We start from the raw sequence: 16,021 nt of genomic DNA on the forward strand, positions 1-16,021 counted from the left end.
TGAAATGCAATTACCATCGATAAGTGGCCTATGTTTTGCCGAGTGTTGATTAATTTCCGTTCCGGCAAATTTCAGGCGCTCGATATGTCCTTTTTTTAGCAAAGGTCATGCCGGATTTTTTGGGTTTTGCCGTCGAGTTATAATATTTGAATTTTGAACACAGGAGATGTCTGATGATGATGGGATCCCGGAGTGTGTGTACTGCTACGATGACCGAGGTGTGTGCGACAGGTTTCCTCACCTGCAAAACGATAGGTTTTTCACCGTGAAGCTGGAAGAGACCTTTGATGTTTGTACGGTACGCAATGACAAGCATTTCATCGTAATTAATATCATCACTTGTGCTTCTTTTGTTCAATGTGTAATTATTGGATTTTTTTTCAATTCGATTAGTACATTCCGTTCCATGCTAGACCATATGTATTGGAGAAGCTTGGTTTTGGTTTAGATGACTTTGAGAATGTGGAGACGAGGAGGGCTCACTTAAGAACTAAACATGGTTATGAGTTTCTGGTTAAGTTCTACAATGCGGTCGATCACTCCCATTTTGGTTGCTCTAATTGGGAAGCTCTCTGCAAGTCATATGGATTTGAGGAGGGAATGCGAATAAGATTTGATATTCGTCCCGAAGATTATGATGATGATGATAATATCGACATCTGGGTGGATGTGGATATGCCTCCAGTTTTGCCTAGATGTGAGTTTGCCAAACTAATTTGTTAAGTTCAATAATTTTTGTTGTTAATTTAAAACTATTTGGTGTTCGTCCGTACTAAACTTATTTATTTATAATTTTCAGCTTATTTCTTATCTTCAAGTAATACTCGGAAGGTAGTAGACAACACATACTACAGCTATGACTCCAAGCTTAATTGTGAGGAGAAAGGTTATCTTGTATCATTCATAAAAGATGTTGAGGCCTTCAAAAATAGTCACTCTATCAGCCCAAATTATACTAGATACGTGCCACTAGTCCATACATTGCTTGATGATAACTTCATTGCCAAAAACTTGGTAAGATTTTGTTAATGATGGTAACTTCATTGCATACATTATTCTTAAGTCAACCATTGCTAACTATATATGTTACTATTCCATTTTTGAACAGAGGCTCCCGAAGTAGGTTGTGCCTGATATGCTATTTACCGAAGGTGATATGCCTATGGTTAGCTTACGACCAACTCCTTCAGAGGCTTACCATACTGCATACTTGATTTCTTCAAATGATGGAAGGCTCAAAATCAAAGAATGGAGCAAAGTGATGAATGCGCACACGCAAATAATTGGAGACAAAATGAATGTGCGCAAGCCACAAGTTGGAGATAGGTTTATGTCCATTCTCCATTATGGTGAAGGACCGTTTTATCTGTTTTATGGTATTTTAGCTAGGAGAGAGGAGTAGGTTAGCTTATATATGACTACAATGTCTTAGAATTGATGGTGATGCTGAGTAGGAGTAGTGATTAAGATTACTATGATGATGATGAGGAGGAGTTGTTATTATAACTAGTGACGAAGTTGTTATATGACATTGGACAAAAATGATGATTATGAGGAGTTATATGATAATGATGTATTATTATGATAAGTTGTTAATGATATTATGATGATGATGATAAGTTATTATGTCATTGGGTGAAAAACCGCCGATTAGTTTCAAATGGATGGATCCAAAGTGACCATTGGTTACTTTGGATCCATGCACTTGAAACTAATCCAAGGTTCTTTCACCTAGTGATTTAATAACTCATTATGATATAAAAACAATCTCTAAATTGCTACTGTATGAAAAATTGTATACAGGTATATGAATACGACCTAAAATTCAAGAGAAATGGAATAGGGAATGATAGTAGTAGCGCTTGACTAGGCAAGCGCTACTACTAAGTAGATATAGCAGTAGCGAGTGCCTGTAGGCGCTACTGCTAAGCATTAGTTGTAGCGCCTTATCAGTAGCGCGCCTACCCGCGCTACTGATAGGTGAAAAAACAGCGCTACTACTAGGCTTTTCCCTAGTAGTGTAAGAAACATCTTCCAGGGAGAATAGTTCTGTTAAGGGTTCCTTTCCCTAGGTACGCATGCCCTAAACTGCATGTCCGGACTGCGATAGGAAACGCAGGAAAAAACATCTGGGGCGCATATGGAAAATAAATAAAAATCATCTTTTGTTCACCGACCGAATATTCCCTTAAGAACGCTTGCTTTCGGCTTCACCCAGTCTGAGGTACACATCCGGCAGACATGGCAGTAACAATCACAGAGGTGCTCCCCTTATGCCCTAGCCGAATTAACGGGAATGTAGGGCATAAATACAAGAGCCAGGCAACCCATCTTGGCTAAAACTTAAGTCATATCGATGCATATAATGGTGAAAAAAGGTACATGCGGAAGTATAACACATGTGCGGGGCATGAGGCCCAGATAAATAATTAACCTTCTATGACAGAAGCCCCCAGGTATGATGAGCGTGTTGGCCCTTGAAGGCCTAAAGAAAGAATAAAAGAAAGAAAGAAAGAAAAACAAGACAGATAATGTATCTGCAAAAAATGGACAGAGGAAGGAGATGAACATAGAGTCCGGCGCTAGGCATAGAATCTTCGGAGCCTGGCCGCGTTCCATGGGTTTGGCTCGAGTCAATTAGTCGATGCATCCGGTAGACGGTATGCTCCACCGGTCAGAACTTGGTCAATAATGAACAGACCTTCCCATTTGGGCTCGAGCTTGTTCTTTTTCTTATCCGGCAGGCGTAGAACTAGTTCGCCAACGTTATAAGTTTTGGCCCGTACTTCTCTGCTTTTGGTATCTGCGAGCCTGTTGCTGATAAAATGCGGAACGGGCTTTTGCCACGTCGCGCTCCTCCTCCAGGGTGTCCAGACTGTCCTGTCGATCGAGCTCGGCTTCTCTTTCTTTGTACATGCGCACTCGAGGTGAGTCATGAATTATGTCATAGGGCAAGACTGCCTCTGCGCCGTACACCATAAAGAAGGGTGTATATCCAGTACTACGATTCGGCGTGGTCCGCAGCCCCCAGAGTACGGAGTCGAGCTCCTCTACCCAGTGCGTGTTAGACTCCGTTAAGGACCGCACTAATCTGGATTTAATGCTACTCATTATAAGACCGTTTGCTCGCTCAACTTGGCCTTTGGTTTGTGGGTGATAGACTGAAGCATAATCGAGCTTGATGCCCATTTTGCTGCACCAGTGTTTTACCTCATCGGCCGTGAAGTTCGTGTCGTTGTTAGTGATGATGCTGTGGGGGACGCCATAACGGTGTACGACCCCGGATATGAAGTCTATCACCGGTCCGAATTCGGCTGTTTTAACAGGTTTGGCTTCTATCCATTTGGTGAATTTACCCACCATGACCAGTAAGTATTTTTTCTTGTGGGTTCCCCCTTTAAGGGGTCCAACCATGTCAAGCCCCAAGACCGCGAAGGGCCATGTAATGGGGATTGTTTGGAGGCTGGTGGGTGGCATGTGGCTTTGATTTGCAAAAAGCTGGCAACCGGCGTAGCGTTGGACCAAGTCCTGTGCATCTGCCCGGGCCGTCGGGCAATAGAATCTTGTATGGAAGGCCTTGCCTACAAGAGCTCGGGCTGCGGCGTGGTGGCCGCCGAGTCCGGCATGAATTTCTGCCAAAAGGTTCCGCCCTTCCTCTTCGGAGATGCACCTTTGAAGGACTCTGATAGTGCTTTTCTTATATAATTCTCCCTCATGGACCCTGTAGGCCTTAGATCGCCGCATTATGCAGCATGCCTCATTTTGGTCCTCTGGAAGTTCCTTCCTAGTTAGGTAGGCCAGGAATGGTTCTGTCCACGAGGCTATGATGGCCATTATTACGTGGGCTGAAGGTGTTATTTCGCTGGTAGAGCCTCCGATTATGTCAAAGTGTTCGTTATTGAGTGTTGTGGCCGGGTCCGGACTAATATTGCCAGTGTCCCCCTCCCATACCACGGATGGCTTAAAAACCTCTCTAAAAAGATGTTGGGGGGACTGCATCGCGTTTTGCGCCGATGCGGGCAAGGATATTCGCCGCCTGATTGTTTTCCCGAGCCACATGGTGAAATTCGAGCCCCTCAAACCGAGCTGACATATTTAGGACGACGTTACGATAGGCCGCCATCTTCGGATCCTTGGCATCAAAGTATCCATTTATTTGGGATATTGCGAGGTTCGAATCCCCACACACCTCCAGGCTCTGAATGCCCATGGAAACTGCCATCCGAAGACCATGTAATAGGGTTTCATATTCGGCTGCATTGTTGGAGTCTGTGTACAGTATCTGCAGTACGTATTGAACTGTATCTCCGGTTGGGGACGTCAGGACGACGCCAGCCCCCAGTCCAGCCAGCATTTTGGAGCCATCGAAGTGCATAATCCAATTGGAGTATGCACCATACTCTTTAGGGAGTTCGGCTTCTGTCCATTCGGCGACATAGTCGGCCAATACTTGCGATTTAATGGCTCGCCGGGGTTTGTATGTTATGTCGAACGGGAGGAGCTCAATGGCCCATTTGGCAATCTGGCCCATGGCGTCGCGATTGTTTATAATATCATTGAGTGGCACCTCCGAGGCTACTGTAATCGAACACTCTTGAAAGTAGTGTCGCAGTTTCCGGGATGCCATGAATACCGCATAGGCTATCATTTGATAATGTGGTACCGTGATTTTCATGGAGTGAGGACAGTGGATACATAATATACCCGCTTTTGAAGAGGGAATTTATGTCCGTCCGCTTCTCATTCAAGGATGAGCACTGCGCTTACAACATGATGAGTTGTTGCGATGTATAATAGCATTGGTTCGCCGATGTTTGGCGTGGCCAGGATTGGGTTGGTTGCCAGTATGGCTTTTATTTCTTCCAATCCGGCTGTGGCAGTGTCCGTCCACTCGAAGTGTTCGGTGCGCCGAAGGAGGCGATAAAGGGGTAATGCCTTTTCTCCCAAGCGGGAGATAAAGCGGCTTACAGCCGCCACACATCCAGTTAACTTCTGGATTTGTTTGAGGTCTGTTGGGGTAGCCAACTGTGACAAAGCTTGGATTTTGGCCGGATTAGCTTCAATACCTCTACTGGAGACAATGAAACCCAGGAGCTTTCCGGCCGGTACGCCGAAAACACATTTTTCCGGATTGAGCTTGATGTCGTATGTTCGGAGGTTGTCGAATGTGAGACTCAAGTCATCTATCAGAGAGTCGACGTGTTTAGTTTTGACGACCACATCATCTACATATGCCTCTACTGTTTTGCCGATTTGTTTCTCCAGACATGTCTGAATCATGCGCTGATATGTTGCGCCAGCGTTTTTGAGCCCAAAAGGCATTGTGTTGAAACAGAAGGGACCGTATGGTGTGATGACTGCCGTTGCGGCTTGGTCGGACCCCGCCATCTTGATTTGGTGGTAATCGGAGTATGCGTCGAGGAAACACAATGACTCGTGTCCTGCGGTAGCATCAATAATTTGATCAATGCGGGGGAGGGGGAAGGGATCCTTTGGGCAAGCTTTATTGAGGTCCTTGAAATCGACACAAAGGCGCCAGGATTTATCCTTCTTTGGTACCATCACCAGGTTTGCTAGCCAGTCCGGGTGTTTTATTTCTCTGATGTATCCGGCCTCCAATAACTTGGCTAGTTCCTCTCCCATGGCCTGTCTCCTAGGTTTAGAGAAACGCCAAAGAGCCTGCTTGACCGGCTTGAATCCCTTTAGGATATTGAGGCTATGCTCGGCCAGCCTGCGTGGGATTCCTGGCATGTCTGAGGGATGCCAGGCAAATATGTCCCAATTCTCGCGCAGGAACTCTCGTAGTGCGGCGTCCACGGCGGGGTTTAACTGTGCCCCGATGGAGGCTGTTTTTGTAGGGTCCGTTGGGTGGATTTGGAATTTGACTATTTCATCCACTGGTTTAAAAGAGGTGGACTTGGATCTCTTGTCGAGTATCACATCGTCCCTGTCCACCGTGGAGCGTAGCGTGGTTAATTCCTCGGCCGTGAGGGCTTCGGATAATGCCTTGAGGGCCAGTGTGGCTGTTTTGTTTTCAGCACGGAGTGCTGTGTCCGGATCACTAGCGAGAGTGATGATTCCATTGGGCCCGGGCATTTTGAGCTTCATGTACCCATAATGGGGTACAACTTGAAAGATCGTGAACGCCTCACATCCTAAAAGGGCGTGGTATCCACTGCTGAATGGGGCCACTTGAAATGTGATTTCTTCGGACCTATAGTTCTATGGCGTACCGAATACCACATCTAGTGTGATTTTCCCAGCGCATCGTGCTTCCCGACTGGGTATGATTCCTCTGAAGTTTGTGCTACTTTGCTCAATGCGGTTCCAGTCTATTTCCATTTTTTGAAGAGTTTCCTCATAGATGAGGTTTAATCCGCTGCCGCCGTCCATGAGTACTTTGGTGAGTCGAAAGTCGTCCACGTTTGGACTGAGGACTAGTGCGGCTGGTGCTCTGGCTGTTTGGAATTTAGGTTTGTCGCTGGCATTGAAGGTAATAGCCGTGTCACTCCATGGATTTATTGCTGCTACGTGGCAGATTTCGGCAATGCTGCGAAGTGTTCGCTTGCGCCTATTATTTGACGCGAAGGTCTCAAAGACTGTTAAAACCGTATTGTTATCCACGGGATGGTGCTCTGTGGTATTTGGGATAAGAAGATTCTCACCACTTTTGGCCACCTACCGGACCCAACATGCTCTAAGGTTGTGGGTTGGTATTGTATCCGCTGTGCTATGAATTTTGTAGGGTCCGTTAAGTCATCCCTCCAGTACGGTTCCATGCCCTATAGAGGGTTTTTGTTTCTTTGTAATGAACTCGGGTGTCTTATGATAGTGCACCCTTTTACCTCGGACTGGGTGCATATTCGGAGCCGGATTATCCCAAAATTTCATTTCGGTTTTCCAGGCACTTTCCATCGCATAGTACTTTCGTACCATGGACGCCAAGTCGGCAAAGCGTGATATGTCACGGCGACTTATGGCGTTAAGGATTCCCTTGTCCGTGCAGTTATTGCAGAAAAGTGAGACTGCGTCTTCCTCGCGGCAGTCCTTAACCTTGTTCATCACAAGGAGGAATCTGGCCCAATAATGATGTACTGTTTCATGGGGCTCTTTCCTGATGTGCGAAAGATCGTTTATGTCTGTGTGGGTGGGTGGATTTGAGTCCAGACCCCTACCCGATTTGAGACCCAGGGGGCGAGGGGTTTCCGATATTGGAAGTTCGGATTCCGGTATGTTGCCCGATGATTCTGGCCCGCTGCCTGACTCTAGGTTCAGGGATTGGGTGATGTCCTCCCGTAAACGGGTATCCGGCTTGGAGAGCTCAGCAATTCGTACATAGTTAGTACTCAAGATAGAGGAAGAATCACCGCATTGTTCCTCCACCACCGCAACATGATGGGTGACCGGTGGAGAGTTAATCTCCCTTCGATCGGGTTTAAGCCCAATCAGATCATAGTCCATAGCGACTCCCAAGGCGGCGATGCGATCCAAGAGTTCGTTTAGGGAAGAGAGCTCCATTGGATCCATCTGCTCAGCGAATTCCGAGCCGACGTGGAGGCTGTTTCTGATGTCCTGAGAACTCATCATCGGTGCAGCGGCCGAACAGGCAGTCATGACGAAACTGCCTAGCCGGAGAGTTTGGCCGACAGCTAGAGCTCCCCCGGCGGTAATGTTGTTTTTAACAACGAGATGAGGCATCCTTCCTTACGGCGACGTCACAGAGGAACCCTCAATGAAAGCACCAATGGCGGTGTCAAAACCAGCAGATCTCGGGTAGGGGGTCCCGAACTGTGCGTCTAAGGCGGATGGTAACAGGAGGCAGGGGACACGATGTTTTACCCAGGTTGGGGCCCTCTTGATGGAGGTAAAACCCTAAGTCCTGCTTGATTTATTCTTGATGATATGAGTATTACAAGAGTTGATCTACCATGAGATCAGAGAGATTAAACCCTAGAAGCTAGCCTATGGTATGATTGTATGTTGTCCTACGGACTAAAACCCTCCGTTTTAAATAGACACCGGAGGGGGCTAGTATTACACAAGGTCGGTTACAAAGGAGGAGATATACATATCCGTATTGCCTAGCTTGCCTTCCACGCCAAGTAGAGTCCCATCCGAACCCGAGACGAAGTCTTCAACCTTGTGTCTTCATAGTCCAACAGTCCGGCCAAAGGATATAATCCGGCTGTCCGGATACCCCCTAGTCCAGGACTACCTCAGTCACCGTGTGGGATGTACATACCTACGGAATTTTTTTTCTGGGATCACCGTGTAGGATGTACGTACCTACGGAAATGATTGGGTTTCGATGCCTCGCCCGATTGCACACGAGCTCATTTGGTGTCCTAGGAGGGCATATCCCCGACGATTTCTGGGTCGTGTGGGAAGGACCCCCTATCGCCCACTCACTTGGCGACCGTTCCAAATGCCATTGCGGAAAGGGGTTAAAAACCGTTTGTATAGCACCGACATGTACTAGTGCCACCCGATGTCTAGGACTCCTCTTTTATTTCTTTGGACAAGGCCACATCATAGTCTCAAGATCACAAATAGGATTTTTAATGCATTTCTATCCATGATTTCATGTACCCGTAGTTCATATTCTTCCCACATCCTCTAGGGGCCATATAATGATAGCATGGCTTGTCTCGTAATTTTTACTTATTTGTTGCCACTATTCATGTGCTTGTAGTTCAAACTTATATTCATGCATTAAATGTATGAAGATGCACTTAATGACATAAACCCATAGTGTCCTCTTACATCGCGATGACACTCACTCCCACGTGGCTACCCCTCTCCTTTCCTATAGTTGCAACCTCTGCAGACACATCCACTAGCATACCGGTGGATCATGAAGGCCATGGGAGGACATCACCTTTTACTCATGTTATATATAGGCTCGTGACAACAGAACAAAAAAGGGAGGGAGAAGAGTGCCGGGAAATCACTAAGCGGGAGAAAGTGGCGGAAGGGTAGAAATAAGAGGTGGCGGAAAAATAGTGGTGGGAAAGAAAGGGTGGTAAAGAGTGGCACAAGTAAAGATATGGAGAGAAATATGATGGGGGCAAGAAAATAAAATAGAGCAAAGGAATACAAATGAAAAAAAACTTTGCCAAGGCACTCGGCAAATATTATGTAGCGCAACAAAACCAAAGTCGTGTGCTAACGGATCATCCGTTTTCTGAGTGTCTGACAAGCGACACTCAGAAATACGTGCACCGTCATTAGGCTTCCGCCTACCACATGTTTGTAGGTATTGCCACGTGTATGCCGGGGGTTTGTGGTCCTGCACTCGGCAAACGTGGATCAAGACCGAGGGCCCCGGTTTGCTGAGTATTTTTTGATGGGCACTCGGTTTATGTGGTCCTTTGCCATGTGTTTCCCCTAGGCACACGGTTTAGGCAGTTCTTTGTAGAGTGCCCATAGAAATGCAGTGAGCAAATAAACGAGCACTTGACATACAACCATTTTCCCATATAGTAATCTAGTTAAGCTCGACATAATAGAAGGGAATAAAAAATATGTAATGTCTACATGGTGCAGTTAAACCGAGTCTAAATATTCTCTCGCATGAGTTTGATCGACTATTAACTATTAAGCTATGCCATGAATAACTTATTTTGCATAATCTTACAACTTGCTTTGCGACTATAATATACTACCTAGCTGCTTGTGAGGTAAGATGCATTGCTTCCTTGTGTGAATGCATTTCTTGGGTTATTTGTATTTGGTTTTCTTGTGAGTACATTCCATGTACCACATAACTTTTGACTTGGCTAGATCCAGGAAAGGATTCCCTTCTTCGATTCAGTGTGAATGCGGAGTGTTCGTGAGCTAGATTGTAAGCCAGCCAGATCCCTGTGGAGTAGAGAGCCGCGGCGAGACCATCATGCCAATAGTTGCTGCTTTACAGTGGGCATGTGTCCATTATGCGCTAGGACCCCTATAGATAGCATGTTTGCAAACCATGCAGAAGAGTCATGCATAACATGACATGTTAATTGTGGAGGGCCCGCGCGTCAGACTGGATTTTACAATGCTTGTCTATAGTGATTAATTACGGAGAAACGGCCGCTTTTCCGGGTCGAATTTGACTCGATCCACCTGGTTACTCCTATGCTATCGCAACTTTACCTTGATAAGGGGATGTAACTCATGAAATCAGTAAACTAATAAAAGGGATGCCAAAATAGATCAGCCACAATATTCGATCGTGAACTAAAAAAGTTAGCTGACAAACCATCTTGTTGATGAATGGAAATATTATTGTCCAATCAAAATTCAAAAGTTGCCAACTGTTCTAGCCCTGTAAAACGTACGTAAACAGCCCGTGGATGTAGCATTGCTCGTATTTATGGGGAGTAGGCACATGTATATTTTACACGATGGTAGGACCAAATTCAGAGAAAATCACACTTGGTAGAGTTTGGACTTTATACTCATATATGATCGCTATAGCTGCACTGCACGTACCAAAACTCAAACCCTTTATTGTATGTTGAAAATTTAGCTACCAATGAACAAAACATGAATTCGAAAGATTGAGTCCACAACATTTCTCACATTCGTGCGCTTAGTTTTTATAGAAGAAACACCTGAGCACAAAGCGCCGAGTCCAAGACTCGAATGCTGGTGGGCTAGGAGCACACCCACTCCTCTAGCCACCCAATCGACGATCGGTTCTCCTCAGGGTTACTCCTTATTATCGCAGCCTTATCTAGATCGATGGATGGAGTAACTCATATGGCCGCTAAGATTATAAAATCATACCAAAATAATGCAACCGTAATTTGTCCGCCAATTAAAAAATTCGGATTTCCTAGCGGAATTCTATTGATGAGTCACGATGAAACTGTCGCGTTTTTCTTCTATAATTTGGTACAATCTCATCTGGTCACTCCAATTTTAACGCCGACTTTAATTTTCCAGATGGATGGAGAGAGTACACATGTTGTCTTGTCACTAAGCTAATAAAACTATACCAGAATAAGGGCGTCACAAAATGCGTCCGGTAATTCAAAACGATAGCTCACAGTCAAGCCATTTTCTTACCATGATGAATGGAAAATTTTATTGTGAAGACACACTTGAGTTTTTATGGGAGGCGTGCTTGGGCAACCCCTTTAAAATGTTTAGAATTTTCAAAGCAGATCTATGGTTAAGATCATAACTTACCCTTGGATTAAAAAGGAGCAGGCAGGGAGCGGCGGTATGGTCGGACGTGAGGGAATTTGCTCGAGCCTGAAAGGGAAGAGCAAAATCTCGACGAGGGGCGGAGGCGAGTCAATTGAGAGTTAGAAATACAAAATGGTTTAGGAATAGTTTCTAATTAATTAATTACCGAGTAATTCAGAGAATTAATCTCTTGACTGGGTGAACAAAAATAAGAAACCTTTTCAATATTTTTGGATTGGGGGGTAAGGGTACCAAAGCACTTCTCTTTTATGGAGGTTGCACATGCATGTATATTTTTACAATTCATGCTCGATATTCTAGCCCAGTTTTAGAGAAAATTACACTACTACCTAAGATTTTGGACTCTACTCATATTATTGCTAGTTGCACATACCATAACTCAAAACCTTTAATTTTTATTTTATTCGAGCCGGGCTACCCCTTTCCATTACTCTCATAACGGAAATACAAAGTATTTTTGGTAACTGGAAGAACAGGATGCGGGGAAAGAGAAGTAGCGAGCTCGGAGCAATATCAGGAAACCCACTGACTTGTGCCTGCTTCAGACACAAACTATGGGACAAAAACCTGATATCACTCAAACCCTTTATTGTATGCTGAACCTAGCTACTAATGAACAAAACATGAAATTAAAAAAGATAAGACTAGCAGCATTACACCATATAGTTCCTGATGGAGATGAGACTCTCCCTATAAGGGACGACGTGGTGAATGCAGTAGTTTGAGTCGTCCCATCCCTCCAAATCGATATCTTCCAGGTCCATCACCTTTTCAACATCTCCGCTCCTCTCATCGCACCAGTACAACCTCTGGTCGACGTCGGACACCATCGTCAGCATCCTGCCACCGGCGGCCAAAAGTGGCAAGAAGGCATCGGAGCCGAAACTAACATCATCTGGATCAATCCGGCAGCGCGGCAACCACAGTGTCCCGTCGTCCGCCAGCTGCCACACGTCAAAGGCCGTCTCCGAGGTCGCAATGTTGACGTGGCACAGCTTGCCGCCCAGATCTGCCAGATGCTCGATGCCGGAGTTGTAGGCGAAACGAGGAGGGCATGGAACCAAGTCGAACGTCCTGTAGCGCAGGCTAAACCGCATCAGCGAGCTCGGCCGGGGGTCTTCGCTGCCGTCGCACCCCCAGTAGATGGCATCTCGCGTGCACACCGGTGGCGTGTCACCGATAGCGTGAGGAGGGTCGGCGGTGGCTTCCCAGGACCAGGAGTTATTCCCGAGCGTGAATACCTCGTGCCCGATGTCGTAGTCAAGCTTGCCGCTGGGCTTCTTGTAGCACCGGCGCCGGTAGAAGTACCTGGCGACGACGTACTGGTTCTTCCACTGGTCGTAGCCGATGGCTGCCGATGGAGGCCTCATGCGGTGGATGTCGACGTCCGGGGTGCCGAGCGGCAGCGCGACGAACTCCTTGGTGGCTGGGTTGCACAGGAATACCTGGTCCGTGCCGGTCGCGATGGCGACCAGGCCGTCGCAGTGCATGGGGTAGATCACGTTCGTGATGCCTTCCGCTTCGGGTGGGCACGCCTTCTCCAGCATCAGCTCTGCCTCGTCCTCGAAGGTGTCGGGCGCGTGTCCCGGCGCGAGGCGGTAGAAGCTGATGTCGTCGGAGAACTCTTCTTCGTCTTCGATGCCATTCTTGCGGGGGATGACGAGAATGGACGGCCGACTCGCTCTCGAACGGTTGCGGTGGTGGCTGACGAAGTCGCCGCACTCTATGAGGGCGCGCCAGTAGGGGCTGACGAATTTGCAGCTCGCAAGGCATTTCACGGGCAGTCGCACCAAGACTTCCATGAAAATTAGGTCGTTGGGGAGGGTGACCAGAGGATCCATCTTGGTGTCCGTCTGTTTGAGTAGGCGTGCTGAAGCAGTACGGACTACGGAGTATATATAGACGATATTTCACTTCCCGATTTGGTTCAGTGGCAATTCTTTAACCCGGAAGCCACTTAATGCTACAGCACATGTATTTTTGTTTTTATAACACACCTACCGAGAGTATATAATTGGAAGCAAATTAAGATTGTATAGTCATTATCAATAATTTTGCTTGTTACCTTGCTCATCATTGTGCATTAGCTGCATATTATTTTCTTCCATATATAACAGTGAAGATTATATAATCAGTATTATTAATTGAATTTATTAATTCCTTACTAAATATAGTACGTTAACTTACCCTCCATTTTAAATACATGTCCTTTTAGAGATTTTAATAAGGGCTGCATACAGATGTATATAGACATATTTTATAGTGTAGATTCACTCATTTTGCTCCGTATGTGATTCATATTTGAACCTGTAAAAAGGAACATGTCACCGTGTCTCCTGTAAGTCCTTATATGCATTATTATTCTAAATATAGACCTTACAGTTTGTATTTGGAATAGAAACACATATAGTACCGTTGTAACACATAGCTTCATAATGGAAAAGAATTTTATGAGATCAGGTCTCACGCGAGACCCATCCTGATGGATGACACATGGCATTCACAAATCACAAAGCATCTATCACATCCCCCACTTAAAATCAGGGAGGGGGGAGGGGCAGATTAGATGCTTTGTAATTTGTGAATGCCACGTGTCATCCATCAGGGCGGGTCTCACCTGCTAACCGTGAGACCTAGTCTCATATAATTTTTTTCCGCTTCATAACATACTCCCTCCGGTCATTTTTAGTCTGCATATAAGTTTTGTTCAAAGTCAAAGTACCTCTACTTTTACCATATATATAGAAAAACTATCAACATTCACAGTGCCTAATCATTATTGTTAGATTCGTTACGAAATGTAGTTTCATATTATATATATTTAGTATTGTAGATATTGATATTCTTTAATATAAATTTGGTCAAACATTGCAATGTTTGACTGACAAATTCTAATACGCGGAGTAAAAAGGACCGGAGGGAGTACAAGCATTGTTATATGATGCGGACTCTACAAATTGAATATCATAATAGCACCACCACATATGATGCAACATATAAATATAAATAGGGCAATAAAATTGTGAAAAATCCTAATTTGTTACAATTAGAGACAAGTCGGTCCAACATTACATTACCACATCTGAAGATAGCATGAGTAAAGTAAAAAAAAAATCCAATATGTGCCTAAGAGGATGGAAGATAAAACATGCGATCCCTCGTTGGGTTCCAAGCTACCGTCCGGAATCCACTATTCTACTCGTCGACATCATCGAAGTCAACATAATAGCATCTGGAATCTGCATCCCAATTGTAGAAGTACTCTTTGAGTTATTGTTGCAAGGGTGAGTATAAAGATATTCAGCAAGTCTCATTACCACGGGTACTAGCACTAACAATACAATTAGGCATTGAGGGGATAAGTGGTGAAGCCGCAGGCACTAAGCACTAACTAAAAAGTAAGTTGTCTAAATAGATATAAGATGAAAGATCATAATCAATAGCAAGGTATCTCATGTACTAATCCCGTATTTCACCTGCCTACACAATCATAACACTACCTTGTCCTCCCCTTCGTATACCCCACGAAGAAGAGATAATCAAGACACTCGCACATTGGCAAATTTTAGTTATTAGTTTGAAGTTCATCTATGAACTATTACCAAGCTACATGTCCATAACTGCGGACAAGATTTTTTGAAAAGATTTATCCCTACAGGGGTGCACCAGTGACCCATTATAGGTATTCGTACTCGTTCACCCATCAAAATCTGCTACAACCCAATGTAGATGACTCAACATTGTTTCGCACATAACAAACAAGTCCATGGCCACCCGTTTAGTGGTAACCAAATCGTAAGTCTGGCCATGACCCCAATCTGGTCCTAACCATGGTGAGAGGTTGGTGACTATCTGCTATTCCAAGAGTAGTCTCGTGATCAGCTTCACATTGGATAGAATCCAGCCAGGAGGTGCATGCCCCCCATAGAGTGTATGCGGAAGAACAAAACCGAGAAAACCAGGTTGTACTATGGAAATAGTCTGACATCTAAGGAACAGGAAGATCCCCTAGTGCGCTCATTCATGGAACATAATAATAAGATCGCGCACTAGGGTGGTTCAAGTGGAACAAAACACCAAGAAATTATGCCCGGCCTCTCAATGTTACCGTTAGCCTACCAAATTAATTTTCTCGAGAAGAATTTCAGAAAGTGACTCATAGTAACATAATTAAGCATAATCCAAGTAAAGCATGGCATAAGATCTGACCTGGCAACGACCTAAGGATGCATACTAAGTAGGTAAACAAGAGGTAACATAGAAAAGCAAGTTTGCTAGGAGGTGGAGGTAGAGGTTGTATCTTGGTAATATAAATGGCTTGATAGTGGATAGGTAAACAGGTAACCATGAAAGCATCACAAGAAGTATTGCAAGAAAAGCTAGTACAAGTATCCAAGGTAATGATCGTCCTTGCTTGATAGATCATCATCCTGGTGATACGTCTGATCCTCTGAAGTTTCCTCGTAGGTAGGCTCATACTTAACATTGGTTCCAAACTCTAGCGGAAAAAAGCAAGTACCGGAAAGAAGCAAAGTATGGTAAACATACATTCATGGTTGATGCACAAATATATGCATGTAACAGGATATAAACATATAGGTGATACGTCCATTTTGCATCATGATTTTCTACTATTATTAATAATGTTTTTAATCAATATAACATTTTGTGGAGCAATTCTAATGCCTTTCTCTCTTAATAAGCAAGATTTACATCAAGAGGGAAATTGTCGGCAGCTGGAATTCTGGACCTGAAAAAGCTACGTCAGAGATACCTATTCTACACATCTCCAAATGAGCTGAAATTTTATGAAGATTTATTT

At 44.8% G+C, this 16,021-nt stretch overlaps 1 protein-coding gene across 1 annotated transcript; it reads right to left on the reverse strand.

Moving 5' to 3' along the window:
- Positions 1–11,689: 11,689 nt before the first annotated feature.
- LOC119359570 (putative F-box protein At5g15660) lies at positions 11,690–13,040 on the reverse strand. The gene has a single exon (XM_037625708.1). It carries the CDS (start codon positions 13,038–13,040, stop codon positions 11,853–11,855), a length of 1,188 nt encoding a protein of 395 aa, XP_037481605.1. The 3' UTR covers positions 11,690–11,852.
- Between the last annotated feature and the right edge of the window lie 2,981 nt (positions 13,041–16,021).

Source organism: Triticum dicoccoides, chromosome 2A (genome assembly GCF_002162155.2).
Source record: "Triticum dicoccoides isolate Atlit2015 ecotype Zavitan chromosome 2A, WEW_v2.0, whole genome shotgun sequence".
In the NCBI taxonomy this organism is placed as follows: Eukaryota; Viridiplantae; Streptophyta; class Magnoliopsida; order Poales; family Poaceae; genus Triticum; species Triticum dicoccoides.